Source organism: Brachyhypopomus gauderio, chromosome 1 (assembly GCF_052324685.1).
Source record: "Brachyhypopomus gauderio isolate BG-103 chromosome 1, BGAUD_0.2, whole genome shotgun sequence".
Lineage (NCBI taxonomy): Eukaryota > Metazoa > Chordata > Actinopteri > Gymnotiformes > Hypopomidae > Brachyhypopomus > Brachyhypopomus gauderio.
The window spans coordinates 2,432,372-2,456,292 of record NC_135211.1 but is presented as its reverse complement, the minus strand read 5'-3'; the positions used below and the strand labels follow the sequence as shown (position 1 = coordinate 2,456,292).

The following is a 23,921-nucleotide window of genomic DNA, read 5'->3' as shown; positions in this document are numbered from 1 at the left end:
ATATTAAACAATTAAACAATTATTAATATTGCTCATAGTAAACAATTCTTTAATCGCAAGATTAAACGGAGAACTATATAACATAACTATGACATCATAGTGTCACGGTAGGCCAGTCCCGGTCCTCAGGAGTGGCGCCCAGTCCAGGACACTCCCCCGTTCACAATCACCAATCTACTAATAACGCACACCTAGCTTCAATCACTACTGCCGTATTTATACCTGCAGGCCCTGTAACCCGGTGCTGTGCATTCTGCTAGCCTGATCTCAGAGCCAGCTGCCCCCTGCACTCTGCTTGCCTTTGGACTACTTGGACTTTGAGAGTTGCGACTGTTTAGCACATGCTAATGCCTTTAGCTTATAGCGCCTTCTGTGCCTTTCATTTAAAAGAGCAGTCTGCATCTTTCTGTTTCTATGGACAATAAAGACTTAACAGCTCGAACCCCGCCTCCTGCTTCTGCCATGGGATACATAGCAGTTGAGGAAGCTATCAGTACATTATAAACAGTAGCTTTTTATAAAATGCACAAACTACTCATGTACATTGTATAAAATAAATTATAATAAATAAATAAAATAAATTATAAATACACATTTCTTTAGAATCAGCAACACAGCAGAGCAAATGTCGACAGAATACACAGCCTACATTAACCTTCACCCTGATGCCAACTGGGGTTAAGTGACTTAACAAGAGCACAACAGCAGAACTCACAACTAGCCGTAACCTGAGCCGCAGACTCTCCGGATACTACTACTATAACACTTCAGAGCCACATCCAGAAGTGACCCGTGTAGACTGGTTCTGAGTGCTCTCTGCTGCCACGGTGCTCACAAACCTGGAACGGCTGGAAATCACTCGAAGGATGTGGGTTCAGTGTTTCTGTCCCTTCTGAAAGGATTTGCACTATGAGTGTTAAGGTGTGCGAGCCTGGGCTTTAGTTACAGGTGGGAGTTTGAGCACAGAGGTATAGGGGAACAGCATCTTGCTGAAATGGACAGATCATATGAATATCTGAAATGGTGTCAGATCATAGGGTCAGATCATAGTGCATGATAGTGGCAGATCATAGCGCTGGATCATAGTGTCGGATCACAGTGTTGGTGTAACGATTTACTAGGCAGGTGGGACGCAAGAAGAATAGTATTTATTTAATAAACAAGATAAACAACTAAACAGGAGAGGAAAACCAAGCAAGGGGGAGTCACACACGACTATGGGGCTTATAGACAAAGACACGGCAAATAGATATCACATGACATGAAACAGAAACACTAACGTATACAACTAACACATGTGGCGAATACAAATAACACTATGGGAAGGGGAACACGGATGGGAACAAACGGGGTTAACATAAGGAACCATAGGCAAACGACCTAACCGGGAACTACCAAGACACGAAGGCACAAGGAATCAAACACAATATAAATGCACTAACAGGTAGAATGGGAAAACCATAAATTAACAGAAAGGATGAACCAGAAGACGAACAAACAGAACAACAGGAACAGATAAATCAGAAGCGTAAGGCAACCCAGGACAACTTACAAACACGACGCAACCGGAAACAATGACTGACAAGGGAGACTAGACATGACGGGGGATTCATACACTGAAACGCCAGGGACTTAACAAAACACAGATGGGAAGAATAATCAAGGGGCAGGAAAACACGTTACATGAGTTTGAAAGACAATGGGGAAACCATGGAAACAAGGATCATAGTGTTAAATCACAGTGATGGATCACAGTGTTGAATCACAGTGTCAGATCACAGTGTAGCGTGAAGAACGCAGAAGATTTTTCATTCCTTTGCTCTGGGGGTCTACTGTCATAATCACAGGAAGTGTATTGCCTCACAAAATTGGAAACTAACCGTCTCTGGTCCTTTAAGGTTTCTGCAGCATGAAGTGACAATTGCTAAGATAAGGTTTCTTTCAGACCCTCTGCTGGGAACCCAGTTCACGACCCCAGGACTGAGGAACCCTTCTTATCAGATTCACCAGGACCTAGTTTGATGAATTATGGCCTCCACCAAGGAAGTGGCCCTCATTTATGGCCTTCTTTGTTTACCTAAGCACATAGTATCGCCTTTGGAATTTGCAAACAGACCTACACCCAAGAATGCCAGAACTGACCATGATTCTTATAACTCTACATAGGTACTGGATTCTAACCCCTGTTAGAGGAAGCAGCTCTTCAAGACCATTCCAAAGACACCAAACTTGGATTTATTCTAATAAAGGATAAATTATAGCTGATGAATATAGGACTATCTGATTATGGAACCAGCTATTTCCTGTTTCTGGAACCTGACTAGACAAATCTATACTTTGCTATCAGGACTGATGTTTGAACATAAAGATTGAGTCTCATTATTATTGAAATTATTATGTGAACTGTGTGTTCCATATGAATGCATATATATTATTGATCATATCTCCCATGTTTACCACTTATAAGACTAATATCACATCTATTTTATTCTTATTAGTCTAATGTAATATAATCTATTAACATTTTTGCCCGTTCTTAGCTTACATTTCAGACCTAGCTTTCATCTAATTTTAGCATAAAGACACGTCAGTGTCTTTTAGACATGTAAGACACATCAGTATCTTCCAGATAAGTTTAATCTACAGTGGGGAAAATAAGTATTTAGTCAGTCACCAATTGTGCAAGTTCTCCCACTTAAAAAGATGAGAGAGGCCTGTAATTGACATCATAGGTAGACCTCAACTATGAGAGACAAAATGTGAAAAAAAAATTGAGAAAATCATTTTGTCTGACTTTTAAAGAATTTATTTGCAAATAATGGTGGAAAATAAGTATTTGGTCACCTACAAACAAGCAAGATTTCTGGCTGTCACAGACCTGTAACTTCTTTTTTAAGAGGCTCCTCTTTCCCCCACTCATTACCTGTATTAATGGCACCTATTTGAAGTCGTTAACAGTATAAAAGACACCTGCCCACAACCTCAAACAGTCACACTCCAAACTCCACTATGGTGAAGATGAAAGAGCTGTCGGAGGACACCAGAAACCGAATTGTAGGCTGGGAAGACTGAATCTGCAATAGGCAAGCAGCTTGGTGTGAAGAAATCTACTGTGGGAGCAATAATCAGAAAATGGAAGACCTACAAGACCACTACTAATCTCCCTCGATCTGGGGCTCCATGCAAGATCTCAGCCCGTGGGGTCAAAATGATCACAAGAACTGTGAGGAAAAATCCCAGAACCACAAGGGGGGATCTAGTGAATGACCTGCAGAAAGCTGGGACCAACGTTACAAAGGCTACCATCAGCAACACACTACGACGCCAGGGACTCAGATCTTGCAGTGCCAGACGTGTCCCCCTGCTTAAGCCAGGCACGTCTGAAGTTTGCTAGAGAGCATTTGGATGTTCCAGAAGAGTATTGGGAGAATGTCATATGGTCAGATGAAACCAAAGTAGAACTATTTGGTAAAAACACAACTCGTTGTGTTTGGAGGACAGTGAATGCTGAGTTGCATCCAAAGAACACCATACCAACTGTCAAGCATGGGGGTGGCAACATCATGCTTTGGGGCTGTTTCTCTGCAAAGGGACCAGGACAACTGGTCCGTGTACATGAAAGAATGAATGGGGCCTTGTATTGTGAGATTTTGGGTGCAAACCTCCTTCCATCAGCAAGGGCAATGAAGATGAAACGTGAGGAGATCTGCATGGAGGAATGGGCCAACATACCAACAACAGTGTGTGCCAACCTTGTGAAGACTTACAGAAAACGTTTGACCTCTGTCATTGCCAACAGAGGATATACAACAAAGTATTGAGATGAACTTTTGTTATTGACCAAATACTTATTTTCCACCATTATTTGCAAATAAATTCTTTAAAAGTCAGACAAAATGATTTTCTCAAATTTTTTTTTCACATTTTGTCTCTCATAGTTGAGGTCTACCTATGATGTCAATTACCGGCCTCTCTCATCTTTTTAAGTGGGAGAACTTGCACAATTGGTGACTGACTAAATACTTATTTTCCCCACTGTATAAGGCGTTTTCCTTCAACATTGGTTTAAATCAGGAGTGTCAAACTCATTTTGGTCTGGGAGCCCCATACAACTTAATCGGATCTCCAAGCCGGTTCTGGCTTGCGGGCCATGTTTGTCACCCCTGGTTTAAATGGTCTGTGGAGTTTTGTTTCATAGTTTGTTTAACTTCAGTTGGTTTGTCCTTGCTTGATTAACTCTCTGAATCTAAACCAAGTTTTCGACCATGTGCGTCGTATACATTATAATGTTAAATTGTTGATACCTAGGCTACTACTACTGTGGCAAATACACTACCGTTCAAAAGTTTGGGGTCACCTAGACAATTTTGTGTTTTCCCTGAAATCTCATACCTTTATTTATCAAATGAGTTCCAAAATGAATATAAATATAGTCCAGACATTGACAAGGTAGAAATAATGTTTTTTTTTTATTTGAAATAATTTTCTATTTTAAACTATGCTTTCGTCAAAGAATGCTCCCTTAGCAGCAATTACAGCATTGCAGACCTTTGGCATTCTAGCTGTTAATTTGCTGAGGTAATCTGGAGAAATTTCACCCCATGCTTCTAGAAGCCGCACAAGTGTGATTGGGTTGATGGGCACTTTTTTCGTACCATACGGTCAAGCTGCTCCCACAACAGCTCAATGGGGTTGAGATCTGGTGACTGCGCTGGCCACTCCATTACTGATAAAACACCAGCTGCCTGCTTCTTCTCTAAATAGTTTGTGCATAATTTGGAGGTGTGCTTTGGGTCATTGTCCTGTTGCAGGATGAAATTGGCTCCAATCAAGCGCTGTCCACAGGGTATGGCATGGTGTTGCAAAATGGAGTGATAGCCTTCCTTATTCAAAATCCCTTTTACCCTGTTCAAATCTCCCACTTTACCAGCACCAAAGCAACCCCAGACCATCACATTACCTCCACCATGTTTGACAGATGGTGTCAGGCACTCTTCCAGCATCTTTTCAGTTGTTCTGCGTCTCACAAATGTTCTTCTGTGTGATCCAAACAACTTAAACTTTGATTCATCTGTCCATAACACTTTTTTCCAATCTTCCTCTGTCCAATGTCTGTGTTCTTTTGCCCATATTAATCTTTTTCCTTTATTAGCCAGATATGGCTTTTTCTTTGCCACTCTGCCCTGAAGGCCAGCATCCCGGAGTCGCCTCTTCACTGTAGACGTTGACACTGGCGTTTTGCGGGCACTATTTAATGAAGCTGCCAGTTGAGGACCTGTGAGGTGTCGATTTCTCAAACTGGAGACTCTAATGTACTTGTCTTGTTGCTCAGTTGTGCAGCGGGGCCTTCCACTTCTCCTTCTACTCTGGTTAGAGCCTGTCTGTGCTCTCCTCTGAAGGGAGTACTACACACCATTGTAGGAAATCTTCAGTTTCTTGGCAATGTCTCGCATGGAATAGACTTCATTTCTCAGAACAAGAATAGACTGTCGAGTTTCAATTGAAAGTTGTTTTTTTCTGGCCATTTTGTGAGTTTAATCGAACCAACAATTGTAATGCTCCAGATTCTCAACTAGCTCAAAGGAAGGTCAGTTTTATAGCTTCTCTAATCAGCAAAACTGTTTTCAGCTGTGCTAACCTACTTGCACAAGGGTTTTCAAGGGTTATCTAAATATCCAATAGCCTCCTTACAGAGTTAGCAAACACAATGTACCATTAGAACACTGTAGTGATGGTTGTTGGAAATGGGTCTCCATACATCTATGTAGATATTGCATTAAAAACCAGATGTTTACAGCTAGAATAGTCATTTACCACATTAATAATGTATAGAGTGTATTTCTGATGCATTTAATGTTAGCTAAATTGGAAAAAAAAAAATTATTTCAAAAATAAGAACATTTCTAAGTGACCCCAAACTTCTGAACGGTAGTGTATATTTCAGCCAGTGATATTGGGTCACTGCACAGACTCTGAGCTTCACCTTCGGTAATGAGACTGATATATCACCATTTCATCTATCCCAGTTATCAAATTCTTGTTATAATTATTCATAATCAATCAATATATCCCTAAAATAGTGTATGATAGTGCCGGATCATAGTGTCGGATCACAGTGTTGAATCATAGTGAAGCACTGTAGCTTCTGATGCTGATAGATCAGCATATCAGTGTGTGTAGGTTACTGTACCGTTTAACGCAGGTGTGTGTGTGCGTGCTGTAGTACGTTCCTTGCGGACACACACATCCTTCTTCACACTCCTCTCCACACGGCTGTGGGAGTGACAGCGTCAGGCAGCGTCGCTGACAGGATGACACGCACACGCCATATTCCATGGTCGGAGGACATGGGACAGCTACAGAACATACACAACCCTCAACATCACGCTGACTGTTTTCAGGGAAACACATTTTGAGTAAGAGGTAGTCTTTTGGCTGCTATCATATGTATGCCTTGGGTCAACAGACTATTTTGTTGTTTTCTAAGTAGAGAGAGAGAGATAGATTGATAGATTCACAATGAGACTCACAACACTCGGGTACATGTGAGCGGAATTCGATGATGACGGCGTGCTTCCTGCACGCACGAGCGTAGTGGGCGAGGGCGGAGCAGAGGCACGGTGCCCCACACCTGCACACATCAGCCCGACACTGCAGCTGGAACAGCACGGGGCTTACGTGCTCATGGCACATAGCAAATACCTCCTGCATTAACACCTCACACTTCTCCACCGCATAGGAGGCTGAAGAAACACACACACACACACACATAAATACACATGCATTACGGCTGCAAGACCATTACGCTATTATGTTTTCACATAAACCCACACGATTGCTTTAAGGAGTGAGAGTGTGTGTACACTGGACATGTTACCTGCCTGCTGGTGAGCATCACAAGGGTCGAGCTGTGGCACGCTGGGCCGCGGGACGCAGGCTGACGACACACGCCACGTATTCCCAAACAAATGTGGAGTGCTCTCAATCATGCCTGAAGGTGCACTAGATCATGCATTCATCCAACACACAGACCAAAACACAAGCACCGCATTTACACCAACCACTTCATTAGAAACTTCCCCTCTGCGCCCACTAGTGTTGCCACCTGTCCCGGTTTTCCCGGTTTTTCTTCTTTTTAATATTCGGTCCCGGCAAAAAAACTAGGTTAGTTCAAACCACGATTCAGACTGTTTCTGCACACTTCAAATCATAATGTTTTACGTTCGCCCCCCCCCAGCTCAACAACTTACGTTCGCCACCCTGTGTCAGTATGACAGTGTCCTTGTTTTTTGTCAGACCTAGGTGGCAACCCTAGCGCCCACATGCTCTCTGACTTAGACATAATACATAGCTGCACAGTTGAAAATTGTACAAATCATCACGGTACCATTATGAAAGGACCTCTTGCCTAGCATTTTGCAAACCATCTTTGACCGTGTTTTGGTCAATTTCTGACTGGAAATGATTGGGTAGTTGGGCTGTTCTCAACATGACAGTGACAATGGCATACTAATATACATTTATTTTTTAACTTTTATTTTGTAACTTTCCGCGCACCAGCACGTTAAACTTAATTAAGTTAAATATTTATAAATATATTCGAAATGATTCGAAGTAATTCGCTTTTTTATCACATTATTTAATGGTGGTTTATTTTCAAAACGCCCAATCTTAACGTCTTCACGTTCTCTCATGTTTCGTTTACAATTACAAGAGGCTCATATTTGTTAACGTAATACAAGAGAACTGTTCAGTCAGACAGCTATATGTTGTGAAACGAAGTAGTTACAATTTCAAGCATTTTCAAGTACTTTAGCCTAAATTCCAGCACTTTTCAAACCTCATTTAATGTACAGGACATATTTTCTTTGAAGGAAGTTTGTTTTTATCTGTTTGCTTGTTGAAAAATGTTTTCACTTGAAACTACTGACAGATCCATAAGAAAATATTGCTTTATTCATTTAAGCATTAAATAATATACACTGTGTTAGGTCTTGGTTCAATAGGCTATGTGCAATCATTTCAATATGTTTTAATAAACATTGAACCAGTCCGACCCTCGGCTTGTAGCAAATTTGGTTTTTTGGCCCTCTGTGTATTTGACTTTGACATCCCTGAGCTAATGTATGCTTCACTGTATTGTAATCTGGCGAATGTGTCAATATAGTGTTACCTAGAGTTCAAATCACCATTATGTCTTTGTTGGGTCGTCCATGCAGTATTGCGAAACACAAAATAAATGTTTGGGCTTCGCCCAGAATATGGGTGATGGAGCCATTTAAAGGTGGCACTCACAGAAAGTCATCCTGAATGTTTCCATTGAAGGTGCCACACAGCCCCACAGTGTCGTCCCTCCACGCCGCACTGAGCTGCAGGTACAGCCGGAACTCTCTCCAGTTATACTGCAGCCAAAGACCTTGCACAGTTTTCAACTGAATGAACATGGACGACAGCTCCTGGATCTGAAGTGTCTCTGAACGTGCAAACACAAGAAAGAAACCCCTTGCACCTTAATACAGAAGCACAACGATGGGGCACATGACTGTGAAATTTGTTTTCATCCAAAGAGGAAATAATGTGTTACCATCAGAATATGGAAGTGCGATGCGGTACTTGCTGGCCATGTATACCTCACCACTGTGGCTGAGTGAAACCTCTGTACGAGGATCGTCATTCAGTATGAGTTTCACTGACTGAATGCAAGCTCCATCCAGATTCTGCAATACAGTACACACACACACATGCACACACCTGTAGACAGGTAGGGAGGGAGGGAGCTTCTGCAGGCACAGCTGGAGAATATCTAAACAGGTGTTCAGCCAATTAATCTGCATGACGATTTTAGATAATGCAGCAATTATGTATTTCAGGAATTGAACTTTTATAGCAATGAGCTTGTTGGGGAATCTTAGTGTGTGCTGTTCACCACGAGATAACCCACCAGCGGATGAATCACCTAATACATGAAGGATACGGACGACACAGACAGGTGCAGTCTGTCCAAAGAAGCATCTCTCACCAGCCACTTTACTGAATGCCTCTCTCTCTCTCTCTCTCTCTCTCTCTCTCTCTCTCTCTCTCTCTCTCTCTCTCTCTCTCTCTGTCTCACTTTACCTCTCTCCCCCCACTACAAAGTCGCTGGCTCTGTCACTCTGACGCACAGATTGGCTTGTTTGAATTCCAGACAGTGGAATTCAGACAGATTGGCTTGTTTGAATTCCAGACAGTACACCAAGCTGCAATCTGTATGCTGAGCTTTGCCATCATCAGTGCTGAGATTTGGGTGACTGTGGCTTTGAGAAGGAAGAGCTCTCTATCTTTCAAGGCTTTTATATTCTGTTTGTTGAACAACAAAGGATTTTATCACAACATAAATGTATTTGTGGCTGATAGCTAAGTCCCATATATACATTTCTAGACTAAAATACATATAATTTAAAAGACATTACATACTCTCTGACAGAGTCACAACTTTGAAATAATCAACATATTGAAATTTTGAGATTTATTGAGATTTTGCTGATTCTTTTTTGTAGATGTGATAATGTTAATGTACTTACAGGTCCACATGGAGCATTCTGGATTGTCACTATGAAACCACCTGAGTTTCGGCTTTTGGCTAAAATGTACTGACATGTAGCCAAGAAGGTGTAAACATGACCATCAAAAGACTGGAAGTACATGTCTCCCGTAACCGAACATTCTCCTGCATCAATCAGCAGAGAAAAATATTTCAAGCTGTGCCCATTCAAGTAATTTTTCAACTGTTTTGGTATTATGTCACTCATGTAATATACCCTATATTGCCAAAGTATTCACTCACCTTCCTTGACTCACATATGAGCTTACATAACATCCCATTCCTAATCCATAGGGTGCGCTGGTCTAGCCTTTATAGCTAGATCAGATTCAACTATTTTGGGAAGGCTGTCCAGAAGGTTTAGTTTTTTGACCATTCTTCCAGAAGAGCTTTTGGGAGGTCACATACTGATGTTGGATGAGAAGGCCTGGTTCTCAGTCTCCGCTTTAATTCATACCAAAGGTGTTCTATTGGCTTGAGGTCAGGACTTTGGGCAGGCCAGTCAAGTTTATCCACACCAGACTCTGTCATCCATGTCTTTATGGATCTTGCTTTGTGAACTGGTGTACAGTCATGTTGGAAGAGGAAGGGGCCAGCTCCAAACTGTTCCTACAAAGTTAGGAACATGGAATTGTCCAAAATGTCTTGGTATGCTGAAGCATTCAGAGTTCCTTTCAGTGGAACTAAGGGGCCAAACCCAGCTCCTGAAAAACAACCCCACACCATAATCCCCCCTCCACCAAACTTTACACTTGGCACAATGGAGTCAGTCAAGTACTGTTCTCCTGGCAGCCGCCAAACTCAGACTTGTCCATTAGATTGCCAGAAGGAGAAGCGTGATTCATCACTCCAGAGAACGTTCTCTAGTGCTCGAGTCCAGTGGCAGCGTGCTTTACACCACTGCATCTGAAGCTTTGCATTGCACTTGGTGATGTATGGCTTGGATGCAGCTGCTTGACCATGGACACCCATTCCATGAAGCTCTCTGCACACTTTTCTTGAGCTAATCTGAAGACCACATGAAGTTTGGATGTATGTAGTGATTGACTGCAGAAAGTTGTCGACCTCTTCACACTACTCGCTTCAGCATCCACTGACCGTCAGTTTACGTGCACTTGCAGTCATTCCCAAGCTGACAGTTGACAGTTGGAATATTTAGGAGTGAGGAAATTTCACGACTGGATTTGTTGCACAGGTGGCATCCTATCACAGTTCCACGCTGGAATTCACTGAGCTCCTGAGAGTGACTCATTCTTTCACAAATGTTTGTAAAACCAGTCTGCATGCCTAGGTGCTTAATTTTATACACCTGTGGCCATGGAAGTGATTGGAACACCTGATTCCTATAATTTGGATGGGTGAGCGAATACTTTTGGCAATATAGTGTATGTATGACCTATAACATACATAATTTGCTGTATCAAAATGCCACTGTTGACTGAATATTCACTATGATCTTTTTTGTTGTGTAATCAATTCAGCCAGAAAAGACACAGTTTTGTCTGTTTACAGGCTAACAGTCTAAATAGAGGAACACTGATAAATGAGAGGGCGAGAGTCTACCTGGGCAGCTGTTTTCTGTGCAGTTCCACACACCACCACCACATGTGCTGAAATACATGAAACCACAAGACGATGGAAGGTTATTACAGATGCTCCATCCTCATCCTCAAATGTCTCTCAGACATGTGGTGACTGGGGTGCTCCAGTCCCAGCCTGTGAGGGACAGACCCACTTCCACTCACACAGTCCCCTGCCTCCCAGTTACTGCCCGTTCCTCATCTCCTCATTATTACTTCAATCCTGGTGCTCATTCCACTCCCACCGTTCACTAAGACTCACAGATCCTCCCGTGTTTGCTGCGCATTGCAAGCTGAGTTGTGACGACGCCATTACTTGTAAGATGGCCTGCCGGTCTGTGTTTGTCAGTGACAATTTTGGGTTCTTTTGCTGCATGTCCCCGTTTTCTGTACTATCGCTGTGGCTCCGTCCAAAATGCCATACTGCCCTCCTGTTCAGTACGCCAAAGCAGTACGCAATAAAGGGTAGTGTGTCCGAATACATTAATTAAATGCATTAAACAGTAAGCGAAAATTACTCAGATGGCTTACTGAATCGGGCGCCATTTTGAAGTATGCGATTACGACACACTGTTCTATCCCATAATTAAATTGGAGGCATTTGGAGTAGAGGAAAAAATGGTGGAAGGTAGCGAGTTGGCTGTTTACAAATATAAGTATAATACAACAGGATGTATGCAGAAATAAAATAAGTTAATTTCAATACCTTTAAGACTTTTTTAAAGACCTTCCAAAAATGTTTAAGACCTCATTGTCACGTTAAGTTGTAATGAGCAACAGATGTTTAACTTACAAAATCATTGAAATTTGCTATTTAACCATACAACAGAACTCTGATACAAAACAATAAATATAAATGCCTACGATTGGTCAGAATCGATTGGTCAGAATCGGTCAGAGTTTTGGAGTTCTTCTCATTTATTTCTCATACTTGAAATTTCAGTACTTATTAGCTGTTAGTTTTTATGCTTGTCATTTTCCCAATAATACTTTTGTATAGTAATAATGAAAAAATTATGTAAATCGGTGGTTCGGTTTCCAACTAGCAGAGCTTTTCCAGTGCAGATGCAGAGGCGGAGTCAACAAAGAACTACTTAGAACTTGTTCGTAAATTTGGAGACAAAGAAGGCTTTTGGGAAACACTCGTACATTTGGTGTTCTTAAAGTTACGTCATTCTTAAAGTTACGTCATTCTTAAAGTTGTCCATAAATTCCTCAGATCGTTCATTATCAGGAAACGCACCCAGATTTTTTTATAGATTCGTTTTTTTTAGTCTCTACTGTAGCAAGCACCTGTAAATGTAAGTTTTATCCCAGTTGTTGGATCTTGGATGTCTCAGAAGTGAATATGACAGAAATAATATTTCTTTGTGCAGATGATGCAGGTGGGACTGACCAGTTGTTACACTCCTCTTGTATGGTGTGCCCTGAGGGGTACAGCATTCCACGGTGTTCACATGGGCAATCTGATGACTTCACACACATACCATCTTCAAAGATCAGATCTGCACAAGATACGCATATAGTCTGTTGACTGATCATATATGTCTGACAGTAAACCATATATATGGCACCATTTAATGTTTTCAGCATTCTTTAATCAAAGCTGAGGTTCTTACCATCTGGACAGTAGCAACCATCCAGACATTGAAGCTTACTGTCGATACACATGCGCTCAGCATTGCAGTGCACAGGACAACATGTGATGCATTCTCTGTAATGAAGCCCTAGAGGGCACTCAACACCTACCCACAAGAAAAACAGTGTTGAAAATGTAGAATGCATTACAAAACCTTTATTATGACCATATGATCTCCTGATGATTAGCTTGGCGCTAAGTAAACAATAGCAACAAACAAAAACAACAAAATCTTTTCGTGCAGACCCTTGCAGATACAGCAAATGTTCATAGCAGAGTTTCTTAGCTTGGTGTATAACTGTTGTGTTATTCCTTCTTGGACCATTACCATTACAAAATATATAAACATGCAGGTTTCACGATACGGGACCCATGCCCCACCACCTCCGCGCCGGTCGCTCCAGTTCACAGCGTCAGTTGTCCTGTTATTGTTGCGTTGTGGTCATCCCTCAGGTCGGTGGTGCTTATCAGGCCACCACCTGAGGGTCATTTGTCTGTCTATATACAGTACAGACCAAAAGTTTGGACACACCTTCTCATTCAAAGAGTTTTCTGTATTTTCATGACTATGAAAATTGTAGATTCACACTGAAGGCATCAAAATATGGAATCATATACTTAACAAAAAAGTGTGAAACAATGTGGTGGAGGAGGTGTGATGGTGTGGGGTACGTGAAGGAGGTGTGATGGTGTGGGGGTACATGGAGGAGGTGGTGTGATGGTGTGGGGTACATGGAGGAGGTGGTGTGATGGTGTGGGGGTACGTGGAGGAGGTGTGATGGTGTGGGGGTACGTGGAGGAGGAGGTGTGATGGTGTGGGGGTACGTGGAGGAGGAGGTGTGATGGTGTGGGGGTACGTGGTGGAGGAGGTGTGATGGTGTGGGGTGCATGGAGGAGGTGGTGTGATGGTGTGGGGGTACATGGAGGTGGTGTGATGGTGTGGGGGTACATGGAGGAGGAGGTGTGATGGTGTGGGGTACATGGAGGAGGAGGTGTGATGGTGTGGGGTACATGGAGGTGGTGTGATGGTGTGGGGGTACGTGGAGGAGGAGGTGTGATGGTGTGGGGGTACGTGGAGGAGGAGGTGTGATGGTGTGGGGTACATGGAGGAGGAGGTGTGATGGTGTGGGGTACATGGAGGTGGTGTGATGGTGTGGGGGTACGTGGAGGAGGAGGTGTGATGGTGTGGGGGTACATGGAGGAGGAGCTGTGATGGTGTGGGGTACATGGAGGAGGTGGTGTGATGGTGTGGGGGTACATGGAGGAGGTGGTGTGATGGTGTGGGGTACATGGAGGAGGAGGTGTGATGGTGTGGGGTACATGGAGGAGGTGGTGTGATGGTGTGGGGGTACATGGAGGAGGTGGTGTGATGGTGTGGGGGTACGTGGAGGAGGAGGTGTGATGGTGTGGGGGTACGTGGAGGAGGAGGTGTGATGGTGTGGGGGTACGTGGTGGAGGAGGTGTGATGGTGTGGGGTGCATGGAGGAGGTGGTGTGATGGTGTGGGGGTACATGGAGGTGGTGTGATGGTGTGGGGGTACATGGAGGAGGAGGTGTGATGGTGTGGGGTACATGGAGGAGGAGGTGTGATGGTGTGGGGTACATGGAGGTGGTGTGATGGTGTGGGGTACATGGAGGAGGTGTGATGGTGTGGGGTACATGGAGGAGGTGTGATGGTGTGGGGTGCATGGAGGAGGTGGTGTGATGGTGTGGGGGTACATGGAGGTGGTGTGATGGTGTGGGGGTACATGGAGGAGGAGATGTGATGGTGTGGGGTACATGGAGGAGGAGCTGTGATGGTGTGGGGTACATGGAGGAGGTGGTGTGATGGTGTGGGGGTACATGGAGGAGGTGGTGTGATGGTGTGGGGTACATGGAGGAGGAGGTGTGATGGTGTGGGGTACATGGAGGAGGTGGTGTGATGGTGTGGGGGTACATGGAGGAGGTGGTGTGATGGTGTGGGGGTACGTGGAGGAGGAGGTGTGATGGTGTGGGGGTACGTGGAGGAGGAGGTGTGATGGTGTGGGGGTACGTGGTGGAGGAGGTGTGATGGTGTGGGGTGCATGGAGGAGGTGGTGTGATGGTGTGGGGGTACATGGAGGTGGTGTGATGGTGTGGGGGTACATGGAGGAGGAGGTGTGATGGTGTGGGGTACATGGAGGAGGAGGTGTGATGGTGTGGGGTACATGGAGGTGGTGTGATGGTGTGGGGTACATGGAGGAGGTGTGATGGTGTGGGGTACATGGAGGAGGTGTGATGGTGTGGGGTGCATGGAGGAGGTGGTGTGATGGTGTGGGGGTACATGGAGGTGGTGTGATGGTGTGGGGGTACATGGAGGAGGAGATGTGATGGTGTGGGGTACATGGAGGAGGTGTGATGGTGTGGGGTACATGGAGGTGGTGTGATGGTGTGGGGTACATGGAGGAGGTGTGATGGTGTGGGGTACATGGAGGAGGACGTGTGATGGTGTGGGGGTACATGGAGGAGGAGGTCTGATGGTGTGGGGGTACGTGGAGGAGGTGTGATGGTGTGGGGGTACGTGGAGGAGGTGTGATGGTGTGGGGTTTGTGGAGGAGGAGATGTGATGGTGTGGGGTACATGGAGGAGGTGTGTTGGTGTGGGGTACATGGAGGAGGAGGTGTGATGGTGTGGGGTACATGGAGGAGGAGGTGTGATGGTGTGGGGTACATGGAGGAGGAGGTGTGATGGTGTGGGGGTACGTGGAGGAGGTGGTGTGATGGTGTGGGGTACATGGAGGAGGAGGTGTGATGGTGTGGGGTACATGGAGGAGGTGTGATGGTGTGGGGTACATGGAGGAGGAGGTGTGATGGTGTGGGGTACATGGAGGAGGAGGTGTGATGGTGTGGGGGTACGTGGAGGAGGAGGTGTGATGGTGTGGGGTACATGGAGGAGGAGCTGTGATGGTGTGGGGTACATGGAGGAGGAGGTGTGATGGTGTGGGGGTACGTGGAGGAGGTGTGATGGTGTGGGGTTTGTGGAGGAGGAGGTGTGATGGTGTGGGGGTACATGCAGGAGGAGGTGTGATGGTGTAGGGGTACGTGGAGGAGGACGTGTGATGGTGTGGGGTACGTGGAGGAGGTGTGATGGTGTGGGGTACATGGAGGAGGTGTGATAGTGTGGGGTACATAGAGGAGGAGGTGTGATGGTGTGGGGTATGTGGAGGAGGTATGATGGTGTGGGGTACGTGGAGGAGGAGGTGTGATGGTGTGGGGGTACATGGAGGAGGTGTGATGGTGTGGGGGTACATGGAGGAGGAGGTGCGATGGTGTGGGGTACATGGAGGAGGAGCTGTGATGGTGTGGGGTACATGGAGGAGGTGGTGTGATGGTGTGGGGGTACGTGGAGGAGGTGTGATGGTGTGGGGTTTGTGGAGGAGGAGATGTGATGGTGTGGGGTACATGGAGGAGGTGTGTTGGTGTGGGGTACATGGAGGAGGAGGTGTGATGGTGTGGGGTACATGGAGGAGGAGGTGTGATGGTGTGGGGTACATGGAGGTGGTGTGATGGTGTGGGGGTACGTGGAGGAGGAGGTGTGATGGTGTGGGGGTACGTGGAGGAGGAGGTGTGATGGTGTGGGGTACATGGAGGAGGAGGTGTGATGGTGTGGGGTACATGGAGGTGGTGTGATGGTGTGGGGGTACGTGGAGGAGGAGGTGTGATGGTGTGGGGGTACATGGAGGAGGAGCTGTGATGGTGTGGGGTACATGGAGGAGGTGGTGTGATGGTGTGGGGGTACATGGAGGAGGTGGTGTGATGGTGTGGGGTACATGGAGGAGGAGGTGTGATGGTGTGGGGTACATGGAGGAGGTGGTGTGATGGTGTGGGGGTACATGGAGGAGGTGGTGTGATGGTGTGGGGGTACGTGGAGGAGGAGGTGTGATGGTGTGGGGGTACGTGGAGGAGGAGGTGTGATGGTGTGGGGGTACGTGGTGGAGGAGGTGTGATGGTGTGGGGTGCATGGAGGAGGTGGTGTGATGGTGTGGGGGTACATGGAGGTGGTGTGATGGTGTGGGGGTACATGGAGGAGGAGGTGTGATGGTGTGGGGTACATGGAGGAGGAGGTGTGATGGTGTGGGGTACATGGAGGTGGTGTGATGGTGTGGGGTACATGGAGGAGGTGTGATGGTGTGGGGTACATGGAGGAGGTGTGATGGTGTGGGGTGCATGGAGGAGGTGGTGTGATGGTGTGGGGGTACATGGAGGTGGTGTGATGGTGTGGGGGTACATGGAGGAGGAGGTCTGATGGTGTGGGGGTACGTGGAGGAGGTGTGATGGTGTGGGGGTACATGGAGGAGGAGGTGTGATGGTGTGGGGTACATGGAGGAGGAGCTGTGATGGTGTGGGGTACATGGAGGAGGTGGTGTGATGGTGTGGGGGTACGTGGAGGAGGTGTGATGGTGTGGGGTTTGTGGAGGAGGAGATGTGATGGTGTGGGGTACATGGAGGAGGTGTGTTGGTGTGGGGTACATGGAGGAGGAGGTGTGATGGTGTGGGGTACATGGAGGAGGAGGTGTGATGGTGTGGGGTACATGGAGGAGGAGGTGTGATGGTGTGGGGGTACGTGGAGGAGGTGGTGTGATGGTGTGGGGTACATGGAGGAGGTGTGATGGTGTGGGGTACATGGAGGAGGTGTGATGGTGTGGGGTACATGGAGGAGGAGGTGTGATGGTGTGGGGTACATGGAGGAGGAGGTGTGATGGTGTGGGGGTACGTGGAGGAGGAGGTGTGATGGTGTGGGGTACATGGAGGAGGAGCTGTGATGGTGTGGGGTACATGGAGGAGGAGGTGTGATGGTGTGGGGGTACGTGGAGGAGGTGTGATGGTGTGGGGTTTGTGGAGGAGGAGGTGTGATGGTGTGGGGGTACGTGGAGGAGGTGTGATGGTGTGGGGTTTGTGGAGGAGGAGATGTGATGGTGTGGGGTACATGGAGGAGGTGTGTTGGTGTGGGGTACATGGAGGAGGAGGTGTGATGGTGTGGGGTACATGGAGGAGGAGGTGTGATGGTGTGGGGTACATGGAGGAGGAGGTGTGATGGTGTGGGGGTACGTGGAGGAGGTGGTGTGATGGTGTGGGGTACATGGAGGAGGAGGTGTGATGGTGTGGGGTACATGGAGGAGGTGTGATGGTGTGGGGTACATGGAGGAGGAGGTGTGATGGTGTGGGGTACATGGAGGAGGAGGTGTGATGGTGTGGGGGTACGTGGAGGAGGAGGTGTGATGGTGTGGGGTACATGGAGGAGGAGCTGTGATGGTGTGGGGTACATGGAGGAGGAGGTGTGATGGTGTGGGGGTACGTGGAGGAGGTGTGATGGTGTGGGGTTTGTGGAGGAGGAGGTGTGATGGTGTGGGGGTACATGCAGGAGGAGGTGTGATGGTGTAGGGGTACGTGGAGGAGGACGTGTGATGGTGTGGGGTACGTGGAGGAGGTGTGATGGTGTGGGGTACATGGAGGAGGTGTGATAGTGTGGGGTACATAGAGGAGGAGGTGTGATGGTGTGGGGTATGTGGAGGAGGTATGATGGTGTGGGGTACGTGGAGGAGGAGGTGTGATGGTGTGGGGGTACATGGAGGAGGTGTGATGGTGTGGGGGTACATGGAGGAGGAGGTGCGATGGTGTGGGGTACATGGAGGAGGAGCTGTGATGGTGTGGGGTACATGGAGGAGGTGGTGTGATGGTGTGGGGGTACGTGGAGGAGGTGTGATGGTGTGGGGTTTGTGGAGGAGGAGATGTGATGGTGTGGGGTACATGGAGGAGGTGTGTTGGTGTGGGGTACATGGAGGAGGAGGTGTGATGGTGTGGGGTACATGGAGGAGGAGGTGTGATGGTGTGGGGTACATGGAGGTGGTGTGATGGTGTGGGGGTACGTGGAGGAGGAGGTGTGATGGTGTGGGGGTACGTGGAGGAGGAGGTGTGATGGTGTGGGGTACATGGAGGAGGAGGTGTGATGGTGTGGGGTACATGGAGGTGGTGTGATGGTGTGGGGGTACGTGGAGGAGGAGGTGTGATGGTGTGGGGGTACATGGAGGAGGAGCTGTGATGGTGTGGGGTACATGGAGGAGGTGGTGTGATGGTGTGGGGGTACATGGAGGAGGTGGTGTGATGGTGTGGGGTACATGGAGGAGGAGGTGTGATGGTGTGGGGTACATGGAGGAGGTGGTGTGATGGTGTGGGGGTACATGGAGGAGGTGGTGTGATGGTGTGGGGGTACGTGGAGGAGGAGGTGTGATGGTGTGGGGGTACGTGGAGGAGGAGGTGTGATGGTGTGGGGGTACGTGGTGGAGGAGGTGTGATGGTGTGGGGTGCATGGAGGAGGTGGTGTGATGGTGTGGGGGTACATGGAGGTGGTGTGATGGTGTGGGGGTACATGGAGGAGGAGGTGTGATGGTGTGGGGTACATGGAGGAGGAGGTGTGATGGTGTGGGGTACATGGAGGTGGTGTGATGGTGTGGGGTACATGGAGGAGGTGTGATGGTGTGGGGTACATGGAGGAGGTGTGATGGTGTGGGGTGCATGGAGGAGGTGGTGTGATGGTGTGGGGGTACATGGAGGTGGTGTGATGGTGTGGGGGTACATGGAGGAGGAGGTCTGATGGTGTGGGGGTACGTGGAGGAGGTGTGATGGTGTGGGGGTACATGGAGGAGGAGGTGTGATGGTGTGGGGTACATGGAGGAGGAGCTGTGATGGTGTGGGGTACATGGAGGAGGTGGTGTGATGGTGTGGGGGTACGTGGAGGAGGTGTGATGGTGTGGGGTTTGTGGAGGAGGAGATGTGATGGTGTGGGGTACATGGAGGAGGTGTGTTGGTGTGGGGTACATGGAGGAGGAGGTGTGATGGTGTGGGGTACATGGAGGAGGAGGTGTGATGGTGTGGGGTACATGGAGGAGGAGGTGTGATGGTGTGGGGGTACGTGGAGGAGGTGGTGTGATGGTGTGGGGTACATGGAGGAGGTGTGATGGTGTGGGGTACATGGAGGAGGTGTGATGGTGTGGGGTACATGGAGGAGGAGGTGTGATGGTGTGGGGTACATGGAGGAGGAGGTGTGATGGTGTGGGGGTACGTGGAGGAGGAGGTGTGATGGTGTGGGGTACATGGAGGAGGAGCTGTGATGGTGTGGGGTACATGGAGGAGGAGGTGTGATGGTGTGGGGGTACGTGGAGGAGGTGTGATGGTGTGGGGTTTGTGGAGGAGGAGGTGTGATGGTGTGGGGGTACATGCAGGAGGAGGTGTGATGGTGTAGGGGTACGTGGAGGAGGACGTGTGATGGTGTGGGGTACGTGGAGGAGGTGTGATGGTGTGGGGTACATGGAGGAGGTGTGATAGTGTGGGGTACATAGAGGAGGAGGTGTGATGGTGTGGGGTATGTGGAGGAGGTATGATGGTGTGGGGTACGTGGAGGAGGAGGTGTGATGGTGTGGGGGTACATGGAGGAGGTGTGATGGTGTGGGGGTACATGGAGGAGGAGGTGTGATGGTGTGGGGTACATGGAGGAGGAGCTGTGATGGTGTGGGGTACATGGAGGAGGTGGTGTGATGGTGTGGGGGTACGTGGAGGAGGTGTGATGGTGTGGGGTTTGTGGAGGAGGAGATGTGATGGTGTGGGGTACATGGAGGAGGTGTGTTGGTGTGGGGTACATGGAGGAGGAGGTGTGATGGTGTGGGGTACATGGAGGAGGAGGTGTGATGGTGTGGGGTACATGGAGGAGGAGGTGTGATGGTGTGGGGGTACGTGGAGGAGGTGGTGTGATGGTGTGGGGTACATGGAGGAGGTGTGATGGTGTGGGGTACATGGAGGAGGTGTGATGGTGTGGGGTACATGGAGGAGGAGGTGTGATGGTGTGGGGTACATGGAGGAGGAGGTGTGATGGTGTGGGGGTACGTGGAGGAGGAGGTGTGATGGTGTGGGGTACATGGAGGAGGAGCTGTGATGGTGTGGGGTACATGGAGGAGGAGGTGTGATGGTGTGGGGGTACGTGGAGGAGGTGTGATGGTGTGGGGTTTGTGGAGGAGGAGGTGTGATGGTGTGGGGGTACATGCAGGAGGAGGTGTGATGGTGTAGGGGTACGTGGAGGAGGACGTGTGATGGTGTGGGGTACGTGGAGGAGGTGTGATGGTGTGGGGTACATGGAGGAGGTGTGATAGTGTGGGGTACATAGAGGAGGAGGTGTGATGGTGTGGGGTATGTGGAGGAGGTATGATGGTGTGGGGTACGTGGAGGAGGAGGTGTGATGGTGTGGGGGTACATGGAGGAGGTGTGATGGTGTGGGGGTACGTGGAGGAGGAGGTGTGATGGTGTGGGGCTGCTTTGCTGGTAACACTGGGATTTATTCAAAATTGAAGGCATACTGATGCTATTCCATTCCGTTTAGTTGGACCACCTCCAGGCTGCGTAAGGGCTATTTGACCAAGAAGGAGAGTGATGGGGTGCTGTGCCAGATAACCTGACCACAGTCACCAGACCTGAACCCAATCGAGATGGTTTGGGGTGAGCTGGACCACAGAGTGAAGGTAAAAGGGCCAACAAGTGCTAAGCATCTCTGGGAACTTCTTCAAGACTGTTGGAAGACCATTTCAGGTGACTACCTCTTGAAGCTCATCAAGAGAATGCCAAAAGTGTGCAAAGCAGTAATCAAAGCAAAAGGTGGCTACTTTGAAGAACCGAGAATACAATACATATTTTCAGTTGTTTCACACTTTTTTGTTAAGTATATATTTCCACATGTGTTAATTCGAAGTTTTGATGCCTTCAGTGTGAATCTACAATTTTCATAGTCATGAAAATACAGAAAACTCTTTGAATGAGGTGTGTCCAAACTTTTGGTCTGTACTGTATGTCTTGTATTTGTACCAGTTGACTGCTGGTTATTGTATCCTTAATTTGTATCTTGTCACCTGTCTTTGGTTGGCGCACGTTATTATTAAACCTTCCGTTTTCCCTGAGACTTGGTGCGATCGCTTCCTTTTTCGTTCGCACTCCCTGCCCGTCACAGCAGGCTTTTCACAAAGTGCTGGAAGTTAGCTATCTAAGGTGGAAGTTAGCTATCTAAGGTGGAAGTTAGCTATCTAAGGTGGAAGTTAGCTAGCTAAGAGTTCTTCCAAGGTGTGAACAAGCCACAATACACTTAGAGAAAGATGTGTTCTAGGAGTACTATTATATGTGTTATATGATATGTATTCTATGATACCTACTCTTTCTTTTAATGGATTATTATTGTACATTTTTATTTGCTTATGTATTTAATTAATTTGACTGTTTATTTTAGGGGAATGGAAAAACACTCATGTGTCTGTGTAACCCACTGAACACTGTAAAAACAATCTAGTGTGTCTGTGTAACCCACTGAACACTGTAAAAACTATCTAGTGTGTCTGTGTGACCCACCGCACACTGGGAAATGTGCTCTCCAGTTGTGTAGAGGGTGTCCGGCATGGGCACACGCTCTGGTGTACTCCATAAAGACTTGGCAAACAACCTCCCCATTGGGACCAGACCTACCGATAGAGATCAGACAGGAACATTGCAAATTCACATTCACATTCATGCACATATACACTTGTTATTTTTCTCTAATTTGTTCAGATATGTTGTCTCTGTCTCTCTCTCTCTATCTCTCTATCTCTCTCACACACACGCATATACACACACACACACTCCTTCTCAAACACAGACCTCTTAGATATTTCATTAGTATAAAGAGTTGGGCAGTGTGTGTAAAATAATCAGTTTTGGAGTGTGCTATTTGGTTATTTGTACTTACAGACAGAGATCATTGGAGCAGCTGGACATATATGAATATGGACTAACAAACTGGTGACAGGAAACGAAAGGCTCCTTCAGTAAAGATGCGCACACCTCCTCCACCTTCTGGATCAAACAGAGTTCTGCATTAAAGAGGCATTTTGTATACTCAGTTTGTGAGTGTGTGTGTTTGTGTAAATACCCTTATAATGTTAGTGTGAGTGTGTGTGTTTGTGTAAATACCAGTATAATGTTAGTGTGAGTGTGTGTGTGTGTTTGTGTAAATACCAGTATATTGTTAGTGATTGTGTGTGTTTGTGTAAATACCAGTATAATGTTTGTGAGTGTGTGTTTGTGTAAATACCAGTATAATGTTAGTGAGTGTGTGTGTGTGTGTGTGTGTGTGTAAATACCAGTATGTTAGTGTGTGTGTTTGTGTAAATACCAGTATAATGTTAGTGTGTGTGTTTGCGTGTGTGTAAATACCGGTATAGTGTTCCTGAGTGTGTTTGTGTGTGTGTGTGTAAATACCAGTATAGCTTTAGTGTGTGTGTGTGTGTGTGTGTGTGTGTGTGTGTGTGTGTGTGTGTGTGTGTGTATAAATACCACTATAATGTTAGTGTGTGTGTTTGTGTGTGTGTAAATACCAGTATAGTGTTACTGAGTGTGTTTGCGTGTGTGTAAATACCAGTATAGTGTTAGTGTGTGTGTGTGTGTGTGTGTGTGTGTGTGTGAATACCAGTATAATGTTTGTGTGTGTGTTTGTGTAAATACCAGTATAATGTTAGTGAGTGTGTGTGTGTGTGTGTGTGTGTGTGTGTGTGTGTGTGTGTGTGTGTGTAAATACCAGTATGTTTGTGAGTGTGTGTGTTTGTGTAAATACCAGTATACTGTTAGTGAGTGTGTGTGTGTGTGTGTGTGTGTGTGTGTGTGTGTGTGTGTGTGTGTGTGTGTGTGTGTGTGTGTGTGTGTGTGTGTGTAAATACCAGTATAATGTTTGTGAGTGTGTGTGTTTGTGTAAATACCAGTATAATGTTTGTGAGTGTTTGTGTAAATACCAGTATAATGTTAGGGTTCAGAGCAGAGCAAGGAGATGGGTAAAGAGATGGAACAGTTGGACATGTGGGCTTCTCTGGCTCCTCCTCCATCCAGCTGTTCCCAAAAATAGCTAGATCTTCTGTGAGCATACCTGGTCCAATAAAAAAACAGCATCCTCTTATCCAGTCAGGGCATGGAACACATGAGAGTAAGTAACAAATGAGAAAAAATACTGAATCTGTATATTTAGATATGACAAATAATTGCAGCCTCCTCACAGTTGACAAAAACAGGATTACTCAGTAATCATGATGGCATGATATGTCAATG

The 23,921-nt window shown here is 47.0% G+C and overlaps 1 protein-coding gene across 1 annotated transcript in view; it reads right to left on the bottom strand.

The window, feature by feature from the left end:
- otog (otogelin) overlaps window positions 1-23,921 on the bottom strand; it is an 85,033-nt gene that overhangs the window by 55,879 nt on the left and 5,233 nt on the right. Inside the window, exons 9-20 of the mRNA XM_077007469.1 lie at window positions 23,612-23,742; window positions 22,573-22,679; window positions 22,197-22,306; window positions 12,780-12,905; window positions 12,557-12,665; window positions 11,144-11,190; window positions 9,561-9,706; window positions 8,585-8,717; window positions 8,296-8,473; window positions 6,878-7,002; window positions 6,531-6,743; window positions 6,191-6,356 (exon numbers count right to left, since the gene is read on the bottom strand). Of these exons, the coding sequence (XP_076863584.1) occupies window positions 6,191-6,356; window positions 6,531-6,743; window positions 6,878-7,002; window positions 8,296-8,473; window positions 8,585-8,717; window positions 9,561-9,706; window positions 11,144-11,190; window positions 12,557-12,665; window positions 12,780-12,905; window positions 22,197-22,306; window positions 22,573-22,679; window positions 23,612-23,742 (1,591 nt within the window). The remainder of the gene's footprint in view (window positions 1-6,190; window positions 6,357-6,530; window positions 6,744-6,877; window positions 7,003-8,295; window positions 8,474-8,584; window positions 8,718-9,560; window positions 9,707-11,143; window positions 11,191-12,556; window positions 12,666-12,779; window positions 12,906-22,196; window positions 22,307-22,572; window positions 22,680-23,611; window positions 23,743-23,921) is intronic.